The 27,913-nt window shown below is 44.4% G+C and overlaps 1 protein-coding gene across 1 annotated transcript in view; it reads left to right on the top strand.

The window, feature by feature from the left end:
* The window catches only part of LOC311018579 (uncharacterized protein), a 722,019-nt gene extending 694,403 nt beyond the window's left edge, over nt 1-27,616 (top strand). Inside the window, exons 38-48 of the mRNA XM_084017608.1 lie at nt 6,554-6,694; nt 7,556-7,747; nt 8,378-8,434; nt 11,435-11,557; nt 12,422-12,488; nt 12,645-12,867; nt 17,003-18,806; nt 19,731-19,904; nt 20,440-20,613; nt 21,901-21,947; nt 22,645-27,616. Coding sequence (XP_083873734.1) covers nt 6,554-6,694; nt 7,556-7,747; nt 8,378-8,434; nt 11,435-11,557; nt 12,422-12,488; nt 12,645-12,867; nt 17,003-18,806; nt 19,731-19,904; nt 20,440-20,613; nt 21,901-21,947; nt 22,645-23,249 — 3,607 coding nt within the window. The 3' untranslated portion in view covers nt 23,250-27,616. The remainder of the gene's footprint in view (nt 1-6,553; nt 6,695-7,555; nt 7,748-8,377; nt 8,435-11,434; nt 11,558-12,421; nt 12,489-12,644; nt 12,868-17,002; nt 18,807-19,730; nt 19,905-20,439; nt 20,614-21,900; nt 21,948-22,644) is intronic.
* The last annotated feature ends 297 nt before the right edge of the window (nt 27,617-27,913 follow it).

Below are 27,913 nucleotides of genomic sequence, written 5' to 3'. Positions count from 1 at the left end.
AAAAAGCATGTATATTCCAGATATTTATTTCAAGTTTGTATTGAACAGATGAACTATTGTTTTCCTTCTGATCTATGCATCCACAGACGGGGTCCTTGCCCCATCACACATTATCAATGAAAAGTGACAGAAATCATGTTGGGGGGGACTGACTTTCTTGAGGGAGAGAGATTCTATTTTCTGGACTGATGGAAATGATCCCCTTAAGACGGACAGATGGATGTGCATGTTAAGGTAAATACTGTGTGTAGTTTACCTTAACATGCACACATTACCGCTCAATTCATGAAGTATGAGCAGTTTTACTTACAGCAATATTGGCGGAGGCCACCACCCGCGCTGCATTCCGCTGGTTTATGACTCCCTGCCCCCACTCACTTGTGTGCAGATCTTTGGATTTTTGCAGCTTCGGGTTTCTGCAAAGGCTTCTGAAACACCCGCTGCATGATCTACTGTTGGCCTGATTTGGCACTTTGCAGTGAGGGCAGGGTCTGAACTTTGGCTTTGTCATTCTGAAATGTACAACAGACAAACACACAAAATATCAAACATTGATGCAAACACACGTCTGCTCAAAAAAGACATTCATGCACATTCAGGTGGGCAAGTCGGAGCAGTGGTTAGCATCCCCAACTGTCATCCAGGAGACCATGTCGCTTTGGAAAAAAGCCTATACTTCATACCTGCCACTTTTACCTTTACCTGACAAAAATCCCTCACAACTTGGACTCAATTTGTAGTGATTATATTGTAAATCCTGATTGCTCTGCATGATATATTGAAAAAAAAATCTACTTTTGACACCTGACTCAAATGGCTGTTTGTTGCCCAACTGTTTTGTCAAACTGAGTAGGTCTCCAGCTTAAGGATGGGTAAATAGCATGTTGAATTTTCAAACTAACAGCCACCTTAATATCCTGGCAAAAAGTCCCCTTAAGTTTTAGATAATAGCTTACTTTAACATCTACACCCAGCAAACAAGAGTAAACAAATGTCAAAGTTACAGTTACTTATTTGGCATGCTACTTTATCCTGAATATTGGCCTAGTTTACATTTTCAAGACAGCACTATGCTTAATTTAGCACTAATCTAACATTATTATTATGTTTGCTAGCTTAAAGCACACGTAGCTAGCTAAGAGGCTAACCTATATTGTGCAGCCTGTTGCACATTTCAACAAGGTATTACATATCTCTAACCCATGAAATTGATACAGTGCAGTCAGAACGACAACAACGGTGGTTTAAGATCAAATACAGGACATTTCCAACGTATTGTTTGCATGCATGCTGAAGTTACTTCATAGACAGTAAAGAGTCGAAAAACGCAATGATCGTCGGGATCGTTGTGTGTGCGCACTGACGTGTCACGTCAATGGTCACGTGGCAAAATAAATCATAATAGAAATGATGCATTCTGCTCAATTTCCTCAGCTCACTCCACCTGCTCTCGAGCAAAATGAAATGATAGGAAATGAATATAGTCCATTTAAGGATATTTAATATTGGCCCTCTGCTTCTTAATCATGGAGAAATAACAACTTCAAATAAGTCCAACATTTAAACACTGTAACCAATGGATGATATTAAGCTTAAAGCATATCGTTTTACAGAGAAACAGCCGATATTTTGTGACCTGTTGTGACAAAAAATATTCTTCAGTTAACAGTTACCATGGAAACGAACGTCTCTTTCTTCGTCTGTATCCGACGGTGAGGGATTTACATGCGGGTCATAGAATATGAATGGAAATGAAAATGTGTCATTTGTTTGTTTGTTTGTTATCCAACTCCACTTACTCAGGAGCTAAATACTAATAAAACAAATACAGTCAAGCAACCCGCACGTTGGCTAATCCCCTTGCAGTATGTGACGAGTAGGGATGAGACTGTGTTGGCCAAAGTGATGCACCATGCACGATAAATGATTGCCTGAAGGAAAATATGTCTTCCTATTCATTTATTTGTTTGTTTATAATCCAACTCCATGGTCATATCCCCTTTGCGTCACTGTCGGACGCAGAGGGTCCCCTCTGCGTCCGACAGTGACGCAAAGGGGATATGACCAATCGTCAGTATGTGACGAGTAGGGCTTATCACAGACAGAGGGAAATGACTTCATAAATTCATGCAGAGCTGCTTCAGTATGCTTTGACTCAAATACACGGTCCCACTGTATGTTCTGTACGTCTTCAATAAAGGCATTATCACAGAAATGTCTCTTCTATATCATTTTAGGTCCAACTTTGGGGACTTTCACTTTTCTTGCATAGCAATCATGTTATGATCACTAAATCCAATTGGCACTGAAACGACCTTTGAGCATTTATCTCCTGAATTAGTAAAAAGATGATCTATGCAAGTTGAAGACAATACACCTGCATTGTTGATATTTATTCTGGTTGGTAGATTTATCATTTGAGCTAGGTTACATACGGTGGCAGTGTCATTAAGCTTTCTTTTCATAGGGCAGTTTTTTGAGAGCCAGTCTATATTTAAGTCTCCTAAGAAATGCATTTCTCTGTCTGTGTCAGAAACATTCTGAAGCATTGCACAGACTTTTTCAAGATATGCTGCATCCGAGGAAGGTGGTCTACAGCAGCAGCAGATTAGTAATGGCTTTAGATGTGGCAAGTGAACCTGGATCCAGATTGATCTACATCTGTCAAGTCCAGATCTCCTCTTTGTTTTATTGGAATGGTCTTGTACATAAAAGGCTCCTCCTCCCCCGTATCTGTTTCTAGCAAGTCTAATTATATTGTAACCTTGTATAAATACCTCAGTATTGTCAATTGAATCATCCAAATGAGTTTCAGAAATCGCTACTATATGTAGATCATTTTCAACATTATTTCACTCAACTCAGTTACCTTGTTTTTCAGACTACAGATGTTTAAGTGGGCAACTTTGAGTCCTTTTTGGGGAAGTTTGATAGACATTTAAAGTTAGTAAGGATTTGCAGAATAGATGTCAACTCTAAAAAATAAAAAAAAAAACCATAGTAAAAACACAAAAACATGTAGATCAGCAAACCACAAACTATGCAAATGTTTCCAAATCCTTTAAGCTCCTGACCATTAGCACTTGTGCCTGCTCAGGTGCACCATTTAGCTTTATGTAGACTTTGCAGTTGGACGACCATGTTGCTTGTATTTTTCCCTCTTTGCGTAGGTACCGAGCTCTTTTAGCGATGTCAGCATTGCTCTTCTGGTTGCCGTTGCTCGTCTGGTTGGGAATAGAATGTTTGATAGTAGTTTTCAAAGCGTTGTTTAACTTTCTCTGGACAAGTTTCTATTTCTTTTGTTGCAGAATTTCTTCTTTTATGTTTAGTTCTATCCGCTTGTTGTTTTCTTAACTTCTATGATAGAAGTTTCAGTGATTTCCCACCGACTTCATAGTATTGTTGCTTTGTGAAAAGGAGTTTTCTTTGGATTTCCTGAGTATTTATTTCATCTATTTCTTTTTTTCATTGTATAATCTTATGTTTGTTGTCATCTTGGGGAGACTTTGCATGTTGGTTCTGTCGTCTCTTCAAGTCCTCTTCTCATGTTCTAACTTTTTCTTCTCTAATTGTCTTCTCATATGAGGAGATGGCTATTATTTGACCCCTGATCACCGCTTTTAGTGCATCCCAGAGAATAGCTGGAGTCACTTCTTCATCATCATTAGTTTCCAAATCCATTTTAATTTCACTTTTCAAGGTATCTTTAATAACTTGGTTATTGAGAATGTTTGAGTTCAGTCTCCAGAGAGTGGACTTCCTCTTCCTGTTCAACTGGACTGACATAGAAATGGGACCATGATCTGAAATAGTACTGGCTCCTGTTTCACAATCATCCACTCAACTTGTTTTCCCACATTGATTTTCTGCAGAAGACATGAACACACATTCTTTGCCGTTCCTTCTTTCTCTGTACCTCTGTTCCCTCACCATACAAGGCGGCAGTGTGTTACCCCAAAATACATCAAACACATAAACACATCATTTTAATATCACAGGATGTGACAGAGCTATTTAAATGGGCAGGAAAACATTTCAACGTAACAACAAATCTCCTCAAAACCATGACAAGATATACAGGAGGGAGAACAGCGACCTCTGCTGGGCAAATTAAAACAGTACGTGGATGGGAGAAAACGAAAACGAAACTTCTCACATGTAGCACAAGTAGGCTACAGGTCCCCGTCCCATGGAACAGGAAGTAGCTGTTTGTGTGGTTAGACTGCAGCGTTTCTCTCCGCCTCCTGTTGATCACATCTACTTCCCCAACGAGGCGCGGCTCATCTGGAACCAGCCTCATATATTCATGTGAAGACTGAAGCCCTTGCTGTCTGTGATCACCTGTCGACGGCGGCCTGAGGTAAGCTGACGACAGCCGATGGGAACTTGTGATGACTGATATGTGGGCTGCTTGTGGCTCCGTGATGCGGATCACGTTGGTGCTGGTTTACCGGAGACCTGTTCTTGTGTAACGCTGGCTGGATGTGTGGAGATACCATGAAGTACACACGTCCTGTACTCAAGTAGAAGTACGCATACTTGTGTTCAAAAATACTCTGGTGAAAGTAGAAGTACTGGTTCTACTTCTTTACTCAAGTCAAAGTGTAAAAGTACTGGCTCTGACATCCGGAAGTAAAAAGTATCACTATGAAGGACAATTCTACTGGCTGTTTGTTGACAAGACCAACTGAAACTCTCGTCAAATTAATAAGAAAATAAATAATCGTTGATTCCCCTCAAATGTATTAAAACTAAAGTAACAAGCCTGTTTTGAAAATGTGATGAGTAGAAAGTACAAATATGAGTTGTTAAATGTTAAATGTGATTTAGGAAGGAAGACGAGCTCTTCTTGTCCTGGTTCTTGTTTGCTTGTTTACTCCGTCGGCTGCATAGCTGTGAAGTTATCGAGTTCACCAGCCGTTTGTGCTTTTGACTCACATCTAGAAAACTGGGCTCATGTGGGACACGCCCAGTGCTTGAATTGGAATAAAAAAGGTGCCAGTACTCTAAATCAGCAACTGCACAGCACGCGCGCTTGTGGCTCTCATGGATACCATGTGTTTTTGCCTGGTTTACCTAGATAAACCCTATACTAGTTGCTTAGATAAACCATATACTAGTTGATAATTTTCACACACACATTTCTCTGTAAAAAAAAAAAAAAAAAAAAACTTCAATCCATATCTTCAAATTTATTTTGTTCATATTTTTGTACAGGAAAATATTGTTTGTCTAAATGGATACAATGTACAGTGAGATGGCAACTATGTGTGGTTTTATTGTAGCTACTTGCTTTCTGCTTGCTTGTTTGCTCTGTCTCTCAAGAGAGAGAGAGAGTGTGTGTCTTGGAATAAAGATATCACAACTAAATACTCTTGAATTCCTCTGTCTAGTCCTCTCCATCCAGAGAGGGTGACCGGTTTTATTTTTCCATTTCTGCTCCCTGTACATAAATAACGGCGGAGGTAAATAACGGCCGTTCTCTAATGGAGGCCGGGGCAAGTGTCGACAGGCAGCGTTATTTCCACGCTTCCCATTCATTGTCAGGTTCGCGTCGCGAAGATTTTGGCCTATATTAAAGGATTTACGGTATGCCCTGAAATGCATTCGACTGACGGCGAGTGTGGAGAGACGGTGCGCCGCAGCCTCACGCAAGCTGTCGAAAATCTTTTAAACTGAATCTTGTCGATCTAAAATGAAGACAGATTCATCATATTCATATGCAGTTGCATAGCTTATTATAGGTATCCACAACATGATAAAATAACTACAATATGCGTACCTAGATGCGTCATGAGGTGGCGGTACGCTGTAAGAAGTAACGGTACGCAGATGGGTAAAAATCAGAAGTCCCGGTACTGCGTACTGGTGAGTACCGGCCCAATTCAAGCACTGGACACGCCTGATCTCCAGTCCCTTTATTTCCTGTTCCAACTAAATCTAGTCATCAGGACGGTTACTAGGTTTAGACTGAAATGACGCAGCTTCAAGGGGGCGGGGTCACAGAAAAGGGGCAGGGCTAATGTCAATCAGAAGCTGTCAGTGACGTATAGGATTCTGACTAAATGAATGTTGAGGATATAAATCAGTCATAAATAATCATCAAATCATGTTTGTGATTCATTCAAGCAACAAAATATGCATCGAGTTGTTGGAATGTGTTTTGGTTTGTTGGTCTCTAGTCGTCCCACTTTCTCAAATCTGATGCTAATGTGGGACAGCATGCTTTGGGTCATCTGGGACAGTCATGGAAGCTCTCTAAACGGGGAAAGGTGCATTCAGGGACTTCCTGAATCAAACCAGGAAGGAGAAACTACCTGCAGATGTCAGACAGGGCTTCATGGCAAATACAGTCGGTCCCGGTCTAAACACTGATTGTCTAGATAACTAGCACATACTCAGCTAGCTCTATAGCTAGCAACATTAGCCTGCCAACTAGCCCAGTTAACTCCTTGGTCTCATGCTGGTAGACAATGTTCTGTTCTCTCGCTCTCTCTATCGGATTCATGAAGCTTAACTAGTGAGAATCTGAAATCTAAATGTATTGTATCAGGATGCAGGAGCAGAGACCAGACTCCCCTGGACCTGGACCTGGACCTGGACCTGGACCTGGACTCAGCTGTGTGTCCATGAAGAGTGACCGGTCTATGGGTCGCTTTATTCACTTTAAAGCTGAACAAGCTGCTGATGGAAGGTAAGAACTGAACCTGCACTCTCCTTAGAGGATGAATCAGGTCTAGACCAGCCCCCTTAAACAGTAAACCAGCCCTGAATCCTGCAACCCGTCAGGTCTTCTGAGTCACGATGATGTGAGAGAGTGACAGTGTCGTGTTTCACTGAAACTCTCACAGAAAGGACCAATTAAATGGTTTTTAACTGGGATTAAACTACAAAATAATAAATATACAATCAAACCTTAAAGAGACAGTGAGGAGAAAACCTTCTGAAAGAAAAGACTCATAGACGCCGAGAAACCTTAAGAGTTAGAGAGAAGCTAACTTGGCTAACATGAAGGCTAACGACATAGAGAAGTAGCAGCGAGGCTAAGCTAAGCTAAGAACAAAAAGACTCCAAACCAACAGACACCAAACTCGAGCACCGTCTTCCTCTCACTCAAGGGAGGTTGTAGAGTAGTAAAGTAAGACACTTTATATCCAGCAAACTCTTATTTTAGGTGTTAAGGTAACTGATAATGCCCGAGGACGTGTCTATTATCAGGAGGTAATGGACTACGTGGAGGCCAGAACCGTCCGATGCCCAGTGGAGAGTTAGCAACCAAAATGTAAAGTTTTTAAGAGTCATAACTCCGTTTTCCCATCATTGTCACCCCATACAGTTCTAATGCAACGGAAACGTTGTCCACTGCTCCTAGTGTGAGTGTAGCACTAAGACGAGTGTTCACATGTCCACGTGGTCTCATGTGACCCAGATCCATTCAAAGTATTGATCCTGACACTAGCATCAACTCTCAGAACATGACTCATCAATATAACCAAAGCAAACTGATTAATGAAGCTTAACTAGTGAGAATCTTAAAGTGTATTTATTGTATCAGGATGCAGCAGCAGAGACCAGACTCCCCTGGACCTGGACCTGGACCTGGACCTGGACCTGGACCCAGCTGTGTGTCCATGGAGAGTGACCGGTCTACCTGCAAAACAGCATTGACCCAGAAAACACCCCAGCCAAAAGGAAAAAGAAAGACTCGGCAACAGACACAGACGACCGACACACCACAGAAATTAAGGTCAGTCTGCTTGACAGCATAAACAACAAACTGGATCTTCTAACGTCACGAGGAAGTTAAAGACATGCAATAGCCTGGAATTTCCCCAAAACAGCATTGTAACACTGCAAAAACCAGACCTGTTAATACAAATGCATATTGTTACTAAAGAAAATAAACTGATGAAAGAAAGTGGACCTACAAACCCGCTCCATGCACGACATCCCAGAATCGTTAATCCCAGACTTCATGACAACCTCACGTAGAGGAGGGTCTGTTCTAAAGGGGATCTGAGCCTCAACAGGCCAGCCACCTCCTGCTGGGTCTGGTGGCGGCCCAAAGGAGGTGAGGACAAGGCAGCAAGGAGGAGGAGACGGGAGACAGATTTAAACTTGTATCATCAAGTTAAAACCTACATTTAAATAATAAATAAATCCAGAAAGTTCTTCCCGGACCCAGCTGTCCTGACCGGTTCTGACTGCCCCATAGCCACGCCAATGCCTCTTTGTCCACAGAGCCTGACCAGAGATAACCCTCTCCTTATATATTTATTATTATTATTATTATTTTCTTTCTTTTTTCCTTTCCTCTCCCTCACTTTGATTAATACTCTCCTCCTTTTGCTCTTTCCTCTCTCTATCTTTCACACAGAAAACTCCTCCATTCACCCAGTGAACGGTCTATGGCTGAACAAGCTGCTGATGGAAGGTAAGAACTGAACCTGGACTCTCCTTGGAGGATAAATCAGGTCTAGACCAGCCAGAGAAAAGTTAAGAGTCAGAGAGAAGCTAACTTGGCTAACGTCACAGCTAATGCCAAAGAAGTGGATCTAGACTAAGCTCAGCTAAACTAAGCTGGGTTTACATCGGAGCTACTTGAACAAACAAGAGTCTCGGTCGGTCGGTCAGTCTTTACAAAAACATAGCGACTCTACTGGTGTGGCATTGAATTGCATTTCGACACGTAAACCCCACGCAGAACCATCACGGTCTCCAAGCAACTGCGTGGCCGTTGCGTGATCACTACGCGGAAGCATAACCGAGGCTTTACTGTAGTTTTCAACTGGCTGTACAAGTAGTGTCTAGTGCTGTCTTGAGCATTTTCAGGTAGCGTCACCGAGTTCTGACCTTTGCATTGGAAGACACTGAGAGAATAAACTGTCATAATGAAAACATGACAAAGCCATTTGACTATCTTGTTCATAAACGATGGTGTCAAAACTTTCATTTTGATGACACTGGCAGTTTCATTGCCATGAATACTTGCTTTTGAGGAATGGACTATCCATTTTGAGCAAGTGACGTGATTTTGCAGGTTATCCACTAGGTTTTGCAGTTTGCACTAATTGTTTTGAGAAATGCACTAACTGCTGTGCAAATGCTAATAGTGATGTGAGAAAAGCACTCAAGCCACTGAGAAAAACTGTAACTAACGACATGTCAATGTCGTTTAAATCAGTGGACATTTTGTTTTTACATGTTTTAACAATGTCCAAAAGTTCTTTTTTCATCTACTGCCTTAAGAAACATAGAGCAGGGATTTATCTCCAATAAATTCTCATACATTTCTCCAGATGTCCCTGGATCTGGGATTTGTTTAGGCAGGTCTGGTCCAACATTTACAAAAAAATGATTAAAGCTGTTAGCTACATCCTCCATATTATCATTTTCTTTGTCCTTCAATAAAATATTTAGGGTAGTTTGTCTTCCCCGCGCCATTTCTGAGAATACTATTAAGTATACTTGTTACGCCTGGCCTAGGGGTTGCCAGGACATAACACATGTGACCCCTCTCTTTTCCCACTCCCAGAATAAACCACACAAAACCAGAACGGATGCAGTCCAAAATAAAGGGGATTTATTCACCCAAACAAGAGAGGCTTTAGGGTGACAATACCTAAAACAACAAACAAAACAGCTGGGTGGTAAAACTAGCTTTCCTATCCAAAATAAAAGGAAACCAAATACAGGTTGTCTTACCTCACTCCCTAAGGCTTAAGGCTACTCACCACTACTAAAACTGGACCGACTGCAAAATAACAAATACACTGTGGTCCAGAAACTCTGCCACCTCCATCAGTTTACACCGGTACGAACGAAAGGCAACGAGAACAAGCAACGAGGGTGTCAATGTCAAAGCAATGGGTCAGCATGCAAGGGAGAAGGGAGAGGAATCGACCCAGAGCTGCTGCAGGCTCCATCTTTGAAACGTCCCCCCACCGAGGATCCATATAAGTTAACTTATTCTTGTACTTTTTAGATTTATTTTCTTAATCTTTAGTTCTCTGTCTTAGGAAATCTCTGTAGAGTGTATTTTTTTGCAGGCATTTTGTAATCCCGTTATATTTCATGGACATTTAGTATTCATTTTTTTTTTTCTGTTATATTCTTTGATTGGACAGTTTTTTATCATATAGTGACTTAAACATAGTAATGAATGTTTCATAAGCACTATCAATGTCTGTTTTTGGTATATTATGTCCAGTGTTGGGAACGCGTTACTGTAATCAGATTACTTTTTCAAGTAACTAGTAGTGTAAGGCATTACTCTACTGAAAATAGTAATAATATTACAATTTTCCGGGCTCGTTACTTGCGTTACATTTGTGGGCACAAGTGGGCCGAGTTCGGCCGTGTTCAGCAGTCTGTTTCCCGGCTGGTTTGCGTGCTGCGCGTGTGTGCGTTTCGCGTTCGACCGAGAGTCCGCCTGTGTGGACTCGCGTGGGGCTGGGCTGGCCGCTGTTTGACCGATGTCCGAGGGCTTTTCACCATGGTCTGGTGGCATCAGGGCCGCGAGTTCGGCTGGGTTCTTGTGTCTATTTAACGTCTGGATTCCCCGCGACGCGTCCGAGGGTCTACGGGTCTACGGCGGAGCCGAAGCCCGGCTTCGCGGAGGTCAATTGTGTCTTTGCGCGGACCTGGAGCGGCCGGAGCTGGACTGAGCTGCACGGACTTTTCGCCCGGGTCTGAGGGCACGGGTCCCGACATTCCGGCCCGGTTCGATTGCCTGTATAGGGGCAGGATACTAGTTAAAAAAGTAACTAGTAATATAACTAGTTACTTTCTCCAGGGAGTAATATAGTAGTGTAAGGCATTACTATTTTTGAGAGTAATATGTAATCTGTAATATATTACTTTTTAAAGTAACTAGCCCCAACACTGATTATGTCCCAGTTTTGTGCCATTAAGTCCTTTTTTAGTGCATTGATAGCTTCCTCTGATCTCACTCGTCTGTATTCTGTTAGTTTGTAAGGTTTGTTGTTCCTGTGGATGTAGTCATAAACTATGAAAATGATATGATGATATGATAGAAATGAAAGTTTAACCGGGAAATTCAGATCTTTTCTCTGTTGGTCTGTTGAACCTCAAAAACACACATTAATTCACAACAGCTGGTGCAATCTTCCACCTGAGTAGTTTGTAATTTACACGCATGAATGAATAATGTGAAGGTCTGAACTGCCAAACATCTCCCACAATGCAACTTTCACCTCACATTACTTAGTTTGACAGCAGGATCATTTGTGTTTATTTGCATCACTCGTGACGTTCTAGATAGGAAGAGGGTCTTACCTCCATATCATGACCTATGTATCATGATCATATCCTATTGGGATAATCATGTTTTGTGATAACTGGGTGTTGTGGATTATATTGTGATTCATGAAGATTATCTAGTGAGAATCTTAAATTGTAATTATTGTTTCAGGGTGCAGCAAGTGAGACCAGACTCCCGTGGACCTGGACCTGGACCCAGCTGTGTGTCCATGAAGAGTGACTGGTCTATGGGTCGCCCTATTGCATTTAAAACTGAACAAGCTGCTGATGGAAGGTAAGAACTGAACCTGGACTCTCCTTGGAGGATAAATCAGGTCTAGACCAGCCAGAGAAAAGTTAAGAGTCAGAGAGAAGCTAACTTGGCTAACGTCACAGCTAACGCCAAAGAAGTGGATCTACACTAAGCTCAGCTAAACTAAGCTGGGTTTACATCGGAGCTACTTGAAAACCTGGTGCATCAGCATCAGACTCCAAGTGGGTCTGACCAAACGGGGTACTTGATGCGTTGGGAGACCGGTTTGGTCTAAACAGGTAAAGAAATCCAGAGGAATCAGGAACAGGCAACCAGTCAAAGTCCAGGAACAGGTACGAAGGGAGAAACAGACACGTATCAGGTCCTGGATCAGGCCAGGGTTCAGGTTTTCATGGGAAGCAAAGGCAACGTTGGAACTTTGATATTTTTTTAACTTTAATCATCCATTAACAAACAGTTCAAGGCAAGCAAGCAGCAACCAGAGAGACAATCTGTCAAGTCTGTGTTAGAAGGACTCACACAAGGACCAACAGCAGCCATATCAAGTACAGTTCACCAGCTACACCATCTGGACCAAGACCTGAATGAGGTTTCCTGCAGGTTTGAGAAGCCAACGGTTAGCTACTAAGATGACTTTAACACGTAGCTGTAAAGTTGACCTTGAATTATGAAGCTAACTTTGTTAGCAGCTTCACACCAGAATCCACATGGATCCAGATCCAGTAAGGTTGCTGCTCAGGGTGCTGCTCTGCCGCTTGTGTTCATCAGAACCTGAGGCTTCAAAACCGTAGTCCACAAACCAACGGGTGACGTCGCCATGACAACGTCCACTTCTGATCTCCAGTCTGTGCTTTAGTGACTCTTTGAACTTGGTTTTCTCCACAGAGTTCAGCAGATCTCAGAGGTTCCGTTTACCCGGCAGCATCAAACACACCTGGACTCCATATTTATGGTGAGTACATGTACAAGCTCACCTTTCACTATTAACCACATCCACTACAGATTCAATGCTGAACAGGTTCTAGTGGTCTCCATGCTGCTCAGACCCACACATGAATCCCATGTTGGGTTCTTTAGAGTTCATGTTCAGTTTATCCTTCTGTTCCAGCTGCTGGAGGAGAACATCTGCACTTTTGTGAAGAACGAGCTGAAGAAGATCCAGAAGGTCCTGAGTCCAGATTACCCAGAATGCTTGGAGAGTGAGGACGAGGAGTTGTTGGACGGTGAGGATGAAGAGCAGAGGAGGAGGAGCAGAGAGGCGTTTCAGAAGATCACAGTGCACTTCCTGAGGAGAATGAAGCAGGAGGAGCTGGCTGCCTGTGTGCTGATGGGTAAGAGGATTTTAACAGATTTAACATGGTGGAAAGAAGAGAAGGATTCAATATGAAGAACTTCATATTTCCAAACTCTTAATAGGCTGCACACAACTTCAATGTTTGTTAATGTTCGGATGTCAGAATCGATATTCCAACACTCAAGTTCTACAGAGTTCAGACAGGATCACGACCGTTTCAGAGAAACAGGTGTTTCACTTCACCCAGTGACCGTGTTAACTGGTGACTTTCAGCTCGTAGGAACTAAATGGTTAGGTTACGGTCTACCAGGATATTTAGAAAACCCAACGGTACTATTTTCAACACGTCATCCTACCGTCTCTTTCTATGATGCTGTATTGTGATGTGTTGTAGTCATAGGCGGCCTGGGGGGCCCCCAAACATGATGGGATGGCCGATCAAAAGAAACAAAAAGAGTGAATAAATGAAACTTGTGGTGAAACTGTAGGTTAGCCCTTTTTAAACAGCGTCTCTGCATTATCTCAGGAGCGCTGGTTCGGCAATTCTCCACAGATGGTGATTCACACAGAGCGAAGCATCTCCGCCGATCACCTGTGATTCCCACAGAAAGTGAGGCTCCTAATGAGGCGCGATGGTACACGTCATGATGATGACGTTGACGTCAAACATCCTGGAAAGTGACAAAGTTAGGTTTTTCTCGCTAAAGTAGCCTACATAATTCCATAATGGGCATCAGGTCGCTGTCTGACTCTGTCACTCGGGAAGGAGGCTGGGGGAAAGTTCCCTGAAGTCGGGAGGGCTGACAGTCGCAGTGATTTATTTAAAATAAAATAAATAAATACATTTATTTAAAACAGATCAACCGTCGATTTGAACTCAGCGGGGTGTTTGTGTTTGTGGTGAAAATACATTTCCATCACAAACACTCGGTGAGTTAAGGTTTTTTGCCGGTGACAGACGCTGTTTTTCAGGCAGAAATGTGAGGAAGAGTCGGCAGGACAGGCGGGAGGACGGACGCTTCTCCACGTACAGCTGTGGTATTTTTTTTCCTCATATAAGTTGTCAAAGACAGTTAGAGTTACTACGTTACTGTTGTTTGGTTCTGTAATGTTACTGTGTGGGACATTTCTCTGTATTTAGTTGAGTGAAGGACCTGTGCAGTTATCAGACTGTCCGACCGACGCCCGCTCGCTCCGCGCCTCCGGATTATCAAGTAACATCATGCTGGATCTAAAGTCTAACGCAATAACGTGAAATAACAGCAAGGTCAAAAACAGAGACAATAAAAGTGCAGCTGTGTCATAACTTGTATCAAGTTCAAAAATAGAGACAATAAAAGTGCAGCTGTGTCATAACTTGTATCAAGTTCAAAAATAGAGACAATAAAAGTGCAGCTGTGTCATAACTTGTATCAAGTTCAAAAATAGAGACAATAAAAGTACAGCTGTGTCATAACTTGTATCAAGTTCAAAAATAGAGACAATAAAAGTACAGCTGTGTCATAACTTGTATCAAGTTCAAAAATAGAGAAAATAAAAGTGCCACTTTGCAATCTGTTCAACAACAAAAAGACAAGCAATGCATTTGGCAAGACAGGTGAGCAAGTGAATGTATGAGACTCCTCCCTGCATTTCCACAGGCCCTGTTTTTGTGAATGAAGTATCTGGGGGCGGGGCGGTCAGGTAACGCTGAGTGGCCTTGATGCCTGTCAGTCATGATGCGTCGCGTCTCGTCACCTCTCTGCTGTGTCTGCAGCTGAGCACTGTGATGCGTGTCTCTCTCCCCGGGCCGGGAGTTATCATACCGTAAAATACCAAATAATCATTTGTTTCAATCACTTCACAGACGAGGCGTTTATTTGGGACAGGTGTTTAATTCCTTCATCTCAAAAATCCGGGATGAAAATATCACAAACTTCTCCAGCGTCTCTGTGAATTCTCTGGCATCCTTCTGCAAGTGAAGTTGTTGCGGCGGAGGAAACGATGTAGACAACGAATGTGTCTTCAAAATAAGAGCGTTACATTGCACCCTATCGGAGTTTAGAACTGGGTTCTTAGCGGGGGGCTTTTAATTTGAAAGTAGCGGCCGCTGCATCCTTTCAGGTTTCAATGCATCAGAGACGCATGGGTGCAAACATATGGGTAATTAAATGTTTCATGGGATAGGGCCTCATACATAGTATTGAAACGGGCCCCCAGATGCCTAAGGCCGCCACTGGTTGTAGTGACTGACTCGTGGAGCTTTGCAGCTGCATTTCAAAGGGTTATATCCTTCAGTTCTGTTTGTCTTGTAAAAGTATTTTATTTATTTTATGTTGCACCTGATTGATATGGTCTCCAATAGTTCTGATTTAATCATTAACCTTTCTGTCGTGTTCGGGTCAAATCTGACCGATTTCCTACTTTCATCAATCATAAATATTGTGTTTTACATTTTATTGTCTCAAGGCCTTATGATATCCTCCACACCAGGCATTTGAACATATACAATTGATGATCACCACTTTCGTTGAATTTTGAGTGGTTAAATCAACTTTGTAACACCTGTGGTGTTCCCAGTCAAAAATGACCGCCATAGGAAATGAATGGGTCACCCTAGTTTTTGTTCATCCATCAGATAGTATACAACCACAAATCCACCACCGCCACTACACACACACACACACACACACACCACACCCCACGTGAACCCCTTTCAGACTGAATAATTAGGTGTCTCCTCTTCTCACCTCTTTTCTGCGCTTATGTGCCTCTCCCCCACGTGAACCACACTTTTTGATACAAAATGTATCATATCTTCACACAGACCACCTATATAAAGCTTTATTTTTTCTACTTTTAGCTCTTACTTTATCGGCAATGATTCGTTGTGGTTTCCTTGTTTCCTTCTTTTGACAAATGTACTTATTGTAAGTCGCTTTGGACAAAAGCGTCTGCTAAATGACCTAAATGTAAATGTAAATGTATTTGTGTTCTGCTGTCATTTTACTCTGAACACAATGAGTAGGCGCCTGATAAGACGATTTTTTGCCAGAGAGGCTCTTGACCTTTTTTTTTCAAACTGATGAAGAAGGGATTGAAGTTGAACCGGAAATAGAGGAGGATGTCTCAGAAATAGAAGACAACATCGATCCTGATTTTGACCCAGACCGTTGTGAGACCGACCAGTCAACAGATGGTGAGGAAGAGGCACCTGAGGAAGAGGCACCTGAGGAAGAGGCACCTGAGATGACATTCCAGTCCAAGGATGGCAACATGCTCTGGTATTCATCCACCAAGGACAGAGGAGGCAGAGCAAGAGTTTAGGATATTGTTAGGATGACGCCAGGGCCAACACGGAACGCAACATCTCATGTGGATGACATCAAGTCCAGCTTCCAACTCTTTTTACCAGAGTCCATTATGGAAATTATACTGATGACAAACCTGGAGGGGAGGCGTGTGTTTGCAGACACATGGAAAGCATTGAACCAGGTAGACCTCCAAACCTACATGGGTCTGTCAATTTTAGCAGGAGTATATCGGTCCAACAATGAGGCTTCCAAAAGGTCTGTGGGATGCGGAGTCAGGGAGGCCTATATTCTGGTCAACTATGTCCCTGCAACAGTTTCATGTCCACTCACAAGTTATCTGATTTGATGACAGAACTTCACAACCTTTCCGACCTTGCCTACGTTTGCAAGGTGCATTCTGACCTGATTGCAAAATGCCAATCCTGTGTGTGAAGAGAGAGACACACACACACACACACACACACACACACATTCACACATGGATGATGTGTTCATGCTGATGTTCTTTTTTTCTTTTTAGATGTTCTGTTTTTTTTACAATACACGCAAATTTTGGAATAAAGTGTACAATTTCAATATTCACTGCAGTAATCCATGTAAACCAGTAGTCTGATACATTGTTAACAGCTTAAAGGGGAGTAAAATCAAATTTGGTGATGATCAGTGTTTTTTGTGCTAATGTAAGAGCAGTTAAAACAGGCCGGTCAAATTTGACCGGGAACACTAAAGTAAGGGGGGAGAAACGAACACGACACAAAGGTTAAATAAGTCACTCATACTGAGGACTACAGGGATACATGGCTCTAATACATGGCTTGTTCATAGACTGTAAAAGGGTCTGTAGGATCCACTAACTGGGTTCCTTTGTTGTTTATCCAGGAACCGCTGGTGCAGTGTACCAACGTAAACTCAAGTCTAACCTCAAGAAGAAGTTCCAGTGTTTGTTTGAGGGCATCACTAAAGCCGGAAACCCAACCCTCCTGAATCAGGTCTACACGGAGCTCCACGTCACAGAGGGAGGGACTGCAGAGGTCAATGAGGAACATGAGGTCAGACAGATTGAAACGGCATCCAGGAAACCAGACAGACCAGAAACAACCATCAGACAAGAAGACATCTTTAAAGGCTCACCTGGAAGGGATGAACCAATCAGAACAGTGATGACAAAGGGAGTGGCTGGCATCGGGAAAACAGTGTTAACACAGAAGTTCACTCTGGACTGGGCTGAAGACAAAGCCAACCAGGACATACAGTTCACGTTTCCATTCACTTTCAGAGAGCTGAACCTGCTGAAAGAGAAGAAGTTCAGCTTGGTGGAACTCCTTCATCACTTCTTCCCTGGAACCAAAGAAGCAGGAATCTGCAGGTTTGAAGGGTTCCAGGTTGTGTTCATCTTTGACGGTCTGGACGAGTGTCGACTTCCTCTGGACTTCCACAACAACGAGATCCTGACTGATGTTACAGAGTCCACCTCAGTCCAAGTGCTGCTGACAAACCTCATCAGGGGGAAACTGCTTCCCTCTGCTCGCCTCTGGATCACCACAAGACCTGCAGCAGCCAATCAGATCCCTCCTGGGTGTGTTGACATGGTGACAGAGGTCAGAGGGTTCACTGACCCACAGAAGGAGGACTACTTCAGGAAGAGGTTCAGAGATGAGGGGCAGGCCAACAGGATCATGGCCCACATCAAGACCTCACGGAGCCTCCACATCATGTGCCACATCCCGGTCTTCTGCTGGATCACTGCTACAGTTCTGGAGGACGTGTTGAAGACCAGGGAGGGAGGGGAGCTGCCCAAGACCCTGACCGAGATGTACATCCACTTCCTGGTGGTTCAGTCCAAACTGAAGAACGTCAAGTATGATGGAGGAGCTGAGACGGATCCACACTGGAGTCCAGAGACCGGGAAGATGATTGAGTCTCTGGGAAAACTGGCTTTTGAGCAGCTGCAGAAAGGAAACCTGATCTTCTATGAACCAGACCTGAAAGAGTGTGGCATCGATATCAAAGCAGCCTCAGTGTACTCAGGAGTGTTCACACAGGTCTTCAGAGAGGAGAGAGGACTGTACCAGGACCAGGTGTTCTGCTTCGTCCATCTGAGTGTTCAGGAGTTTCTGGCTGCTCTTCATGTCCATCTGACCTTCATCAAGTCTGGTGTCAATCTGATGGCAGAAGAACCAACAACCTCCGGGGCGTCTAAAGCCTCCAGAGACAAACCTGAACTAACACATCTGCACCAGAGAGCTGTGGACAAGGCCTTACAGAGTCCAAACGGACACCTGGACCTGTTCCTCCGCTTCCTTCTGGGTCTGTCACTAGAGACCAATCAGAAACACCTACGAGGTCTGCTGACACAAACAGGAAGTAGCTCACAGACCAATCAGGGAACAGTCAGGTACATCAAGAAGAAGCTTAATGAGGATCTGTCTCCAGAGAGAAGCATCAACCTGTTCCACTGTCTGAATGAACTGAATGATCGTTCTCTGGTGGAGCAGGTCCAACAGTCCATGACTTCAGGACGTCTCTCCTCCCATCTACTGTCTCCTTCTCATTGGTCAGCTCTGGTCTTCATCTTACTGTCGTCAGAAAAACGTCTGGACGTGTTTGACCTGAAGGAATACTCTGCTTCAGAGGAGGCTCTTCTGAGGCTGCTGCCGGTGGTCCAAGCCTCCAGCAAAGCTCTGTAAATATAGTTTTTATATTCAAAATACAACGAACCACCATGGAATTACAAGGTTCTATCTGCATTCTGAATGATTTGATTGGTTTTCCAAACAGCAAAAAGTAAATAATAAATAGTAGTCATCCAAATAGTTACTTGAGGAAAAAAGTATTTAGTGAAAAAACTATTCAAGTACTGAGTACTTGCTGATTTACTGTTTCAATAATCAGAACCTGAAAGTAAAATAGACAAAAATATAAAATATCAATGTGCAAATTCAGATATTACCAAACAACACCCCTTCAATTAAACCACAAAATCCTTACAAAATAACATTAATTAAGGCTAATTAACCCACAAGAAACACTAATAATCCTCCAATTGGGTCAATTTAGTCGTTGCAAACATTCTGTGTTCAAAACATTCTCTTCAGTCATCATGAATACAGGATAGTGGTGGATGGATGGATGGATGGATGGATGGATGGATGGATGGATGGATGGATGGATAGATAGATAGATAGATAGATAGATAGATAGATAGATAGATAGATAGATAGATAGATAGATAGATAGATAGATAGATAGATAGATAGATAGATAGATGGATGGATGGATGATGTTAACGCGGGATGATTCATTTGTGGATTTAACACATTCATCTCTTTAATGCATTAACACTGTTGGCTCTCTGTACGTTGAAGTATATAGAGAGAGAGAGTGAGACGGTGAGTATGAAGTCATCGGTTAGATTACAGCGTGGTACAGTGTGCAGCAGTGTATTGTGGGTACCGCATGTTTGTCGGTGAATAAATGCTACAACCAGACACAAGCTAACATTCCGTGTCTTGCCGTCAGCCGTCTGATAATTAAAGTGAAGGGGATTAGCACCGAAGTAAGCCAGACTTGTTCTGTTTTTTATTCTACATTTCTGATTCCTCTTCAGACTCAGTGGCTGTAACCTCTCAGAGAGAAGCTGTGAAGGTCTGTCCTCAGTTCTCAGCTCCCAGTCCTCCAGTCTAAGAGACCTGGACCTGAGTAACAACGACCTGCAGGATTCAGGACTGGAGCTGCTGTCTGCTGGTCTGAAGAGTCCACACTGTGGACTGGAAACTCTCAGGTCAGACTCAAGGACTTTGAGAAGTTTACCTATGAAGCTTCCAATGATCCGTTTACATGCACCAAATATTCACTTCTTTGCTCTTATTCCTGAAAAGACACTTTTGCTAAAGTTCACATGGCGGCTCTAAAAGAGCAGTTGAACACATGAATGTCTGATATGTTCTGAGACTCCAAGTTTTGTATTTGACTTTATTCTCAGAATACTTGTTATTTAATTAATAATGTTACTTAATTCCTCCAGTTCAATATGAAAACTGACAACAAACAGAGTTGAGATGTTATTGAATTACAGTTTTCTTTGCTAGTTGGTTTAAATCAGTAGCCAGATCTTTGTTGGGACACCAGGTCTGAAGACAGACCACATAGACTGGTTCTACTGTTGTTTCTTGACTTCTCGTCCTCCTCTATCCGTCTCTGTCCATCACTCAGCCACGCTTATCCCACCCAGTACAACATCAACACAACAACAGAGAATGATCACTTTTTCTCAGTTTAAAAGTCCCCAGAAGTGACAGAAGTGTGTGTGTCTTCAGTCTGTCAGGTTGTCTCATCACAGAGGACGGCTGTTCTTCTCTGGCCTCAGCTCTGGACTCCAACCCCTCCTATCTGAGACAGCTGGACCTGAGCTACAATCATCCAGGAGACTCAGGAGTCAAGCTGCTGTCTGCTGGACTGGAGGGTCCACACTGGAGACTGGACTCTCTCAGGTGAGGACAGATGGACAGACATCAGACTGGACTCTCTCAGGTGAGGACAGATGGACAGACATCAGACTGGACTCTCTGGTGAGGACAGATGGACAGACATCAGACTGGACTCTCAGGTGAGGACAGGTGGACAGACATCAGACTGGACACTCTCAGGTGAGGACAGATGGACAGACATCAGACTGGACTCTCAGGTGAGGACAGGTGGACAGACATCATAGTGGACACTCTCAGGTGAGGACAGGTGGACAGACATCAGACTGGACTCTCTCAGGTGAGGACAGATGGACAGACATCAGACTGGACTCTCAGGTGAGGACAGGTGGACAAACATCAGACTGGACACTCTCAGGTGAGGACAGACGGACAGACATCAGACTGGACTCTCTCAGGTGAGGACAGGTGGACAGACATCAGACTGGACACTCTCAGGTGAGGACAGATGGACAGACATCAGACTGGACACTCAGGTGAGGACAGGTGGACAGACATCAGACTGGACTCTCAGGTGAGGACAGGTGGACAGACATCAGACTGGACTCTCAGGTGAGGACAGATGGACAGACATCAGACTGGACTCTCAGGTGAGGACAGGTGGACAGACATCAGACTGGACACTCTCAGGTGAGGACAGATGGACAGACATCAGACTGGACTCTCAGGTGAGGACAGGTGGACAGACATCATAGTGGACACTCTCAGGTGAGGACAGGTGGACAGACATCAGACTGGACTCTCTCAGGTGAGGACAGATGGACAAACATCAGACTGGACACTCTCAGGTGAGGACAGACGGACAGACATCAGACTGGACTCTCTCAGGTGAGGACAGGTGGACAGACATCAGACTGGACACTCTCAGGTGAGGACAGATGGACAGACATCAGACTGGACACTCAGGTGAGGACAGGTGGACAGACATCAGACTGGACTCTCAGGTGAGGACAGGTGGACAGACATCAGACTGGACTCTCAGGTGAGGACAGATGGACAGACATCAGACTAGACACTCTCAGGTAAGGACAGGTGGACAGACATCAGACTGGACTCTCAGGTGAGGACAGATGGACAGACATCAGACTAGACACTCTCAGGTAAGGACAGGTGGACAGACATCAGACTGGACACTCTCAGGTGAGGACAGATGGACAGACATCAGACTGGACTCTCAGGTGAGGACAGATGGACAGACATCAGACTGGACTCTCAGGTGAGGACAGATGGACAACAGTCTCTGACTGAGGAGCTGGGCTTCATGTTTACTGGTGTTTGCATGTCTTCCTGCAGGGTGGACCATGGGGGACAGCAGAGACTGAGACCTGGTCTGAGGAAGTGTGAGTATGTCTTCAGTAACTCAGCTGCTCCAGATTTGAACGTGTTCATGACTGAAATCCGATTCTAATCAGGACGTAGCGTTTGTTTCTTCGTGGCTGTAAAGATGTCGTGTTGTGTTCACACCAAACGCCACATTTTCACCTTCAATTACACACAAAGTCAACGCAGAGACGCAAACGGACGCCAATTCCTGCCGGACGGCAACGGAGGCGAATACCCAACATTCCCGTTGTTGTGGTGTTTGTGTGAGTTTAAATATTTGAAGTGAAGAGAGAAGTTCCTGAGACTCTGTGTCTCTAAAGCGTCTCAGCGTTGAGATGGTCCTCCTGTCGTCCTGACGTCCCTGAATCCTAAATGGAGGACCCAGATGTTGTCTCCTGGGTCTGTGGTCCCCCAGAGCTCTACCATAGTAGCTCACATTAGTCCACAGACCAGACCACAGTTTGGTCTGGTTTCAATCTTTACTCATTTTAGGCCCAACTGTGATATTTTTACTACCAACGATGTCGTTTTGTAGCGTTTTTGTTTTGTTCGTTAAGGTTTTTTCAGACGGTTTCAAACGTTGACCGTTGGGTCCAGAAAACACGTTGTTTCCATGGAAACGTAATAGAGAGTGGAGATGAGTTGTATGGGGACGTAGTTTAGTGGGAGACAGAGATGAACCTTTAGCTGCATTGTGTTTGTTCTCTCCATCAGATGTCTGTGAACTGGAACTGGACACAAACACAGTCAGCAGAAAACTCAAACTGGACTACAACAACAGGAAGGTGACACGTGTGGACGACGACCAGTCATATCCAGATCATCCAGACAGATTTGTCTCATGTCCTCAGCTGCTGTGTAGAGACGGTCTGACTGGTCGCTGTTACTGGGAGGTCCAGTGGAGAGGAAGGGTTTATATATCAGTGAGTTACAGAGGAATCAAGAGGAGAGGAAACGACTCTGAGTTTGGATGGAATGATCAGTCCTGGAGTCTGGGTTGTTATGATTGTGGTTACTATGTCTGTCACAATAACGAAGAAACATACACCCCCTCCTCCCCCTCCTCCTCCCCCTCCTCCTCCTCCTCCTCTTTCTCCTCCTCCTCCTCCTCCTCCTCCTCCTCCTCCTCCTCTGGTGTGGTAGCAGTGTACTTGGACTGTCCTGCTGGCACTCTGACCTTCTACGAAGTCTCCTCTGACAAACTGATCCACCTCCACACCTTCAACACCACATTCACTGAACCTCTTTATCCTGGGTTTTGTGTCGGGTCTGGATCACCAGTCTGGTCTGGATCATCAGTGTCTCTGCGTCGTCTTTAGCTCTGAAGTCGTGTTCACACCGAACGTGAAGCTCATTTTTCACACGCTGTGATTACATATCCAATCCATTCCAATCCACTTTATTTAGATCCCATTTTAACAAACACAAGGTTTTCCAAAGTGCTGCACAAGATAAAACACAATAAAAAGTACAGAATAGAAAGATAAAAGGAATCAAATAAACAGATCAGATAAAAATATGCACGTATACACATAAAATCATCAAATCAACTCCCTACATGGTGTCAGAAGACAAAGACAATCCATCCAGAGTCAATTCAAAGATGAGAATCTGTGTCTCTAAAGAGTCTCAGCCAGGAACCAGATGTTGTCTCCTGGGTCTGTGTCCCCCAGAGGTCTAGATAGTAGACCACATTAGTCCAGAGACCAGACTATGTGAGGAACCAGAGACTGTGGTCCCCCAGAGGTCTAGATAGTAGACCACATTAGTCCAGAGACCAGACTATGTGAGGAACCAGAGACTGTGGTCCCCCAGAGGTCTAGATAGTAGACCACATTAGTCCAGAGACCAGACTATGTGACGAACCAGAGACTTTCTGTGGTCCCCCAGAGGTCTAGATAGTAGACCACATTAGTCCAGAGACCAGACTATGTGAGGAACCAGAGACTGTGGTCCCCCAGAGGTCTAGATAGTAGACCACATTAGTCCAGAGACCAGACTATGTGGAGGAACCAGAGACTGTGGTCCCCCAGAGGTCTAGATAGTAGCTCACATTAGTCCAGAGACCAGACTATGTGAGGAACCAGAGACTGTGGTCCCCCAGAGGTCTAGATAGTAGCTCACATTAGTCCAGAGAGCAGACTATGTGAGGAACCAGAGACTGTCTGTGTCCCCCAGAGGTCTAGATAGTAGCTCACATTAGTCCAGAGACCAGACTATGTGAGGAACCAGAGACTGTGGTCCCCCAGAGGTCTAGATAGTAGCTCACATTAGTCCAGAGACCAGACTATGTGAGGAACCAGAGACTGTGGTCCCCCAGAGATCTAGATAGTAGACCACATTAGTCCAGAGACCAGACTATGTGAGGAACCAGAGACTGTGGTCCCCCAGAGGTCTAGATAGTAGACCACATTAGTCCAGAGACCAGACTATGTGAGGAACCAGAGACTGTGGTCCCCCAGAGGTCTAGATAGTAGACCACATTAGTCCAGAGAGCAGACTATGTTAGGAACCAGAGACTGTGGTCCCCCAGAGGTCTAGATAGTACCTCACATTAGTCCAGAGACCAGACTATGTGAGGAACCAGAGACTGTGGTCCCCCAGAGGTCTAGATAGTAGCTCACATTAGTCCAGAGACCAGACTATGTGAGGAACCAGAGACTGTGGTCCCCCAGAGGTCTAGATAGTAGCTCACATTAGTCCAGAGACCAGACTATGTGGAGGAACCAGAGACTGTGGTCCCCCAGAGGTCTAGATAGTAGCTCACATTAGTCCAGAGACCAGACTATGTGAGGAACCAGAGACTGTGGTCCCCCAGAGGTCTAGATAGTAGACCACATTAGTCCAGAGACCAGACTATGTGAGGAACCAGAGACTGTGGTCCCCCAGAGGTCTAGATAGTAGACCACATTAGTCCAGAGACCAGACTATGTGAGGAACCAGAGACTGTGGTCCCCCAGAGGTCTAGATAGTAGCTGACATTAGTCCAGAGACCAGACTATGTGAGGAACCAGAGACTGTGGTCCCCCAGAGGTCTAGATAGTAGACCACATTAGTCCAGAGACCAGACTATGTGAGGAACCAGAGACTGTCTGTGGTCCCCCAGAGGTCTAGATAGTAGCTCACATTAGTCCAGAGACCAGACTATGTGAGGAACCAGAGACTGTGGACCCCCAGATGTCTAGATAGTAGCTCACATTAGTCCAGAGACCAGACTATGTGGAGGAACCAGAGACTGTGGTCCCCCAGAGGTCTAGATAGTAGCTCACATTAGTCCAGAGACCAGACTATGTGAGGAACCAGAGACTGTGGTCCCCCAGAGGTCTAGATAGTAGACCACATTAGTCCAGAGACCAGACTATGTGAGGAACCAGAGACTGTGGTCCCCCAGAGGTCTAGATAGTAGACCACATTAGTCCAGAGACCAGACTATGTGTGGAACCATTGACTGTGGTCCCCCAGAGGTCTAGATAGTAGACCACATTAGTCCAGAGACCAGACTATGTGAGGAACCAGAGACTGTGGTCCCCCAGATGTCTAGATAGTAGCTCACATTAGTCCAGAGACCAGACTATGTGGAGGAACCAGAGACTGTGGTCCCCCAGAGGTCTAGATAGTAGCTCACATTAGTCCAGAGACCAGACTATGTGAGGAACCAGAGACTGTGGTCCCCCAGAGGTCTAGATAGTAGACCACATTAGTCCAGAGACCAGACTATGTGAGGAACCAGAGACTGTGGTCCCCCAGAGGTCTAGATAGTAGACCACATTAGTCCAGAGACCAGACTATGTGAGGAACCAGAGACTGTGGTCCCCCAGAGGTCTAGATAGTAGACCACATTAGTCCAGAGACCAGACTATGTGAGGAACCAGAGACTGTGGTCCCCCAGAGGTCTAGATAGTAGACCACATTAGTCCAGAGACCAGACTATGTGTGGAACCATTGACTGTGGTCCCCCAGAGGTCTAGATAGTAGACCACATTAGTCCTGAGAGCAGACTATGTGAGGAACCAGAGACTGTGGTCCCCCAGAGGTCTAGATAGTAGCTCTTATTAGTCCAGAGACCAGACTATGTGAGGAACCAGAGACTGTGGTCCCCCAGAGGTCTAGATAGTAGACCACATTAGTCCAGAGACCAGACTATGTGAGGAACCAGAGACTGTGGTCCCCCAGATGTCTAGATAGTAGCTCACATTAGTCCAGAGACCAGACTATGTGAGGAACCAGAGACTGTGGTCCCCCAGAGGTCTAGATAGTAGCTGACATTAGTCCAGAGACCAGACTATGTGAGGAACCAGAGACTGTGGTCCCCCAGAGGTCTAGATAGTAGCTGACATTAGTCCAGAGACCAGACTATGTGAGGAACTAGAGACTGTGGTCCCCCAGAGGTCTAGATAGTAGACCACATTAGTCCAGAGACCAGACTCTGTGGAGGAACCAGAGACAGTGGTCCCCCAGAGGTCTAGATAGTAGCCCACATTAGTCCAGAGACCAGACTATGTGGAGGAACCAGAGACTGTCTGTGGTCCCCCAGAGGTCTAGATAGTAGCTCACATTAGTCCAGAGACCAGACTATGTGAGGAACCAGAGACTGTCTGTGGTCCCCCAGAGGTCTAGATAGTAGCTCACATTAGTCCAGAGACCAGACTATGTGAGGAACCAGAGACTGTGGTCCCCCAGAGGTCTAGATAGTAGACCACATTAGTCCAGAGACCAGACTATGTGAGGAACCAGAGACTTTGGTCCCCCAGAGGTCTAGATAGTAGCTCACATTAGTCCAGAGACCAGACTATGTGAGGAACCAGAGACTGTGGTCCCCCAGAGGTCTAGATAGTAGCTCACATTAGTCCAGAGACCAGACTATGTGGAGGAACCAGAGACTGTGGTCCCCCAGAGGTCTAGATAGTAGCTCACATTAGTCCAGAGACCAGACTATGTGAGGAACCAGAGACTGTGGTCCCCCAGAGGTCTAGATAGTAGCTCACATTAGTCCAGAGACCAGACTATGTGAGGAACCAGAGACTGTGGTCCCCCAGAGGTCTAGATAGTAGCTCACATTAGTCCAGAGACCAGACTATGTGAGGAACCAGAGACTGTGGTCCCCCAGAGGTCTAGATAGTAGCTCACATTAGTCCAGAGAGCAGACTATGTGAGGAACCAGAGACTGTGGTCCCCCAGAGGTCTAGATAGTAGCTCACATTAGTCCAGAGAGCAGACTCTGTGAGGAACCAGAGACTGTGGTCCCCCAGAGGTCTAGACCCTTGAATGGCTGACATCATTGAAGCTGTTCTTCTATATTAGTTCCACATATTCTATTGTAAATGTTCCGTTTTCATAATGATGTAACGATGTCATTCTACTATCTGACTGTGTGTATTGTTCTGCATCAATCACCACGTCACATTCCTTGTGTGTGAAAACATACTTGTCAATGAAGTGTTTGTGATCGTGTATTGATCCAGAAGATCCTTCAGTGTTTGGAATGAGATCTGCAATGTATCCCCTTCCACCTCTGCTCAACTCTTCTGCATGCTTCCCTTTCTCTCTCATGTTACTCTGATGGATAGTTGAACATGAAAACAAGAAATTACTATTCATTGGAATTCAAATAGAGTTCATACATTTTCATTTGATGCAAGTTTTATTTTAGAGGAAGAAAAGAACAGAATAAAGTTTGTCTTCACAATCTGGCATGGTTCTCCATTTTAATCAGAATTATATACATTATGTTTAATACAGATTAATGATATATCTACAATATTAACTCTTTCATGACAAACTTGACTTTGTGTCTAGGAGAACATGGGCAGTAAAATAACAAACTAACCCAACGACTGGCAAAAAGGACCATGACAAAAGGCTGCTCAAGCACTGTACGTGTCGCAATGAATGACGTTTATTCATGAGGAAATTATTAACAGAGGGTCCTGAATCTAAATACAACCTCACACAGTATGATTGGCTGAATGTGGGAGAGACCAAA

Source organism: Eutrigla gurnardus (genome assembly GCF_963514095.1).
Source record: "Eutrigla gurnardus genome assembly, chromosome: 1".
NCBI lineage: Eukaryota > Metazoa > Chordata > Actinopteri > Perciformes > Triglidae > Eutrigla > Eutrigla gurnardus.
Note: the sequence above shows the minus strand (reverse complement) of the source record. Positions and strands in the feature narration are given on the sequence as shown.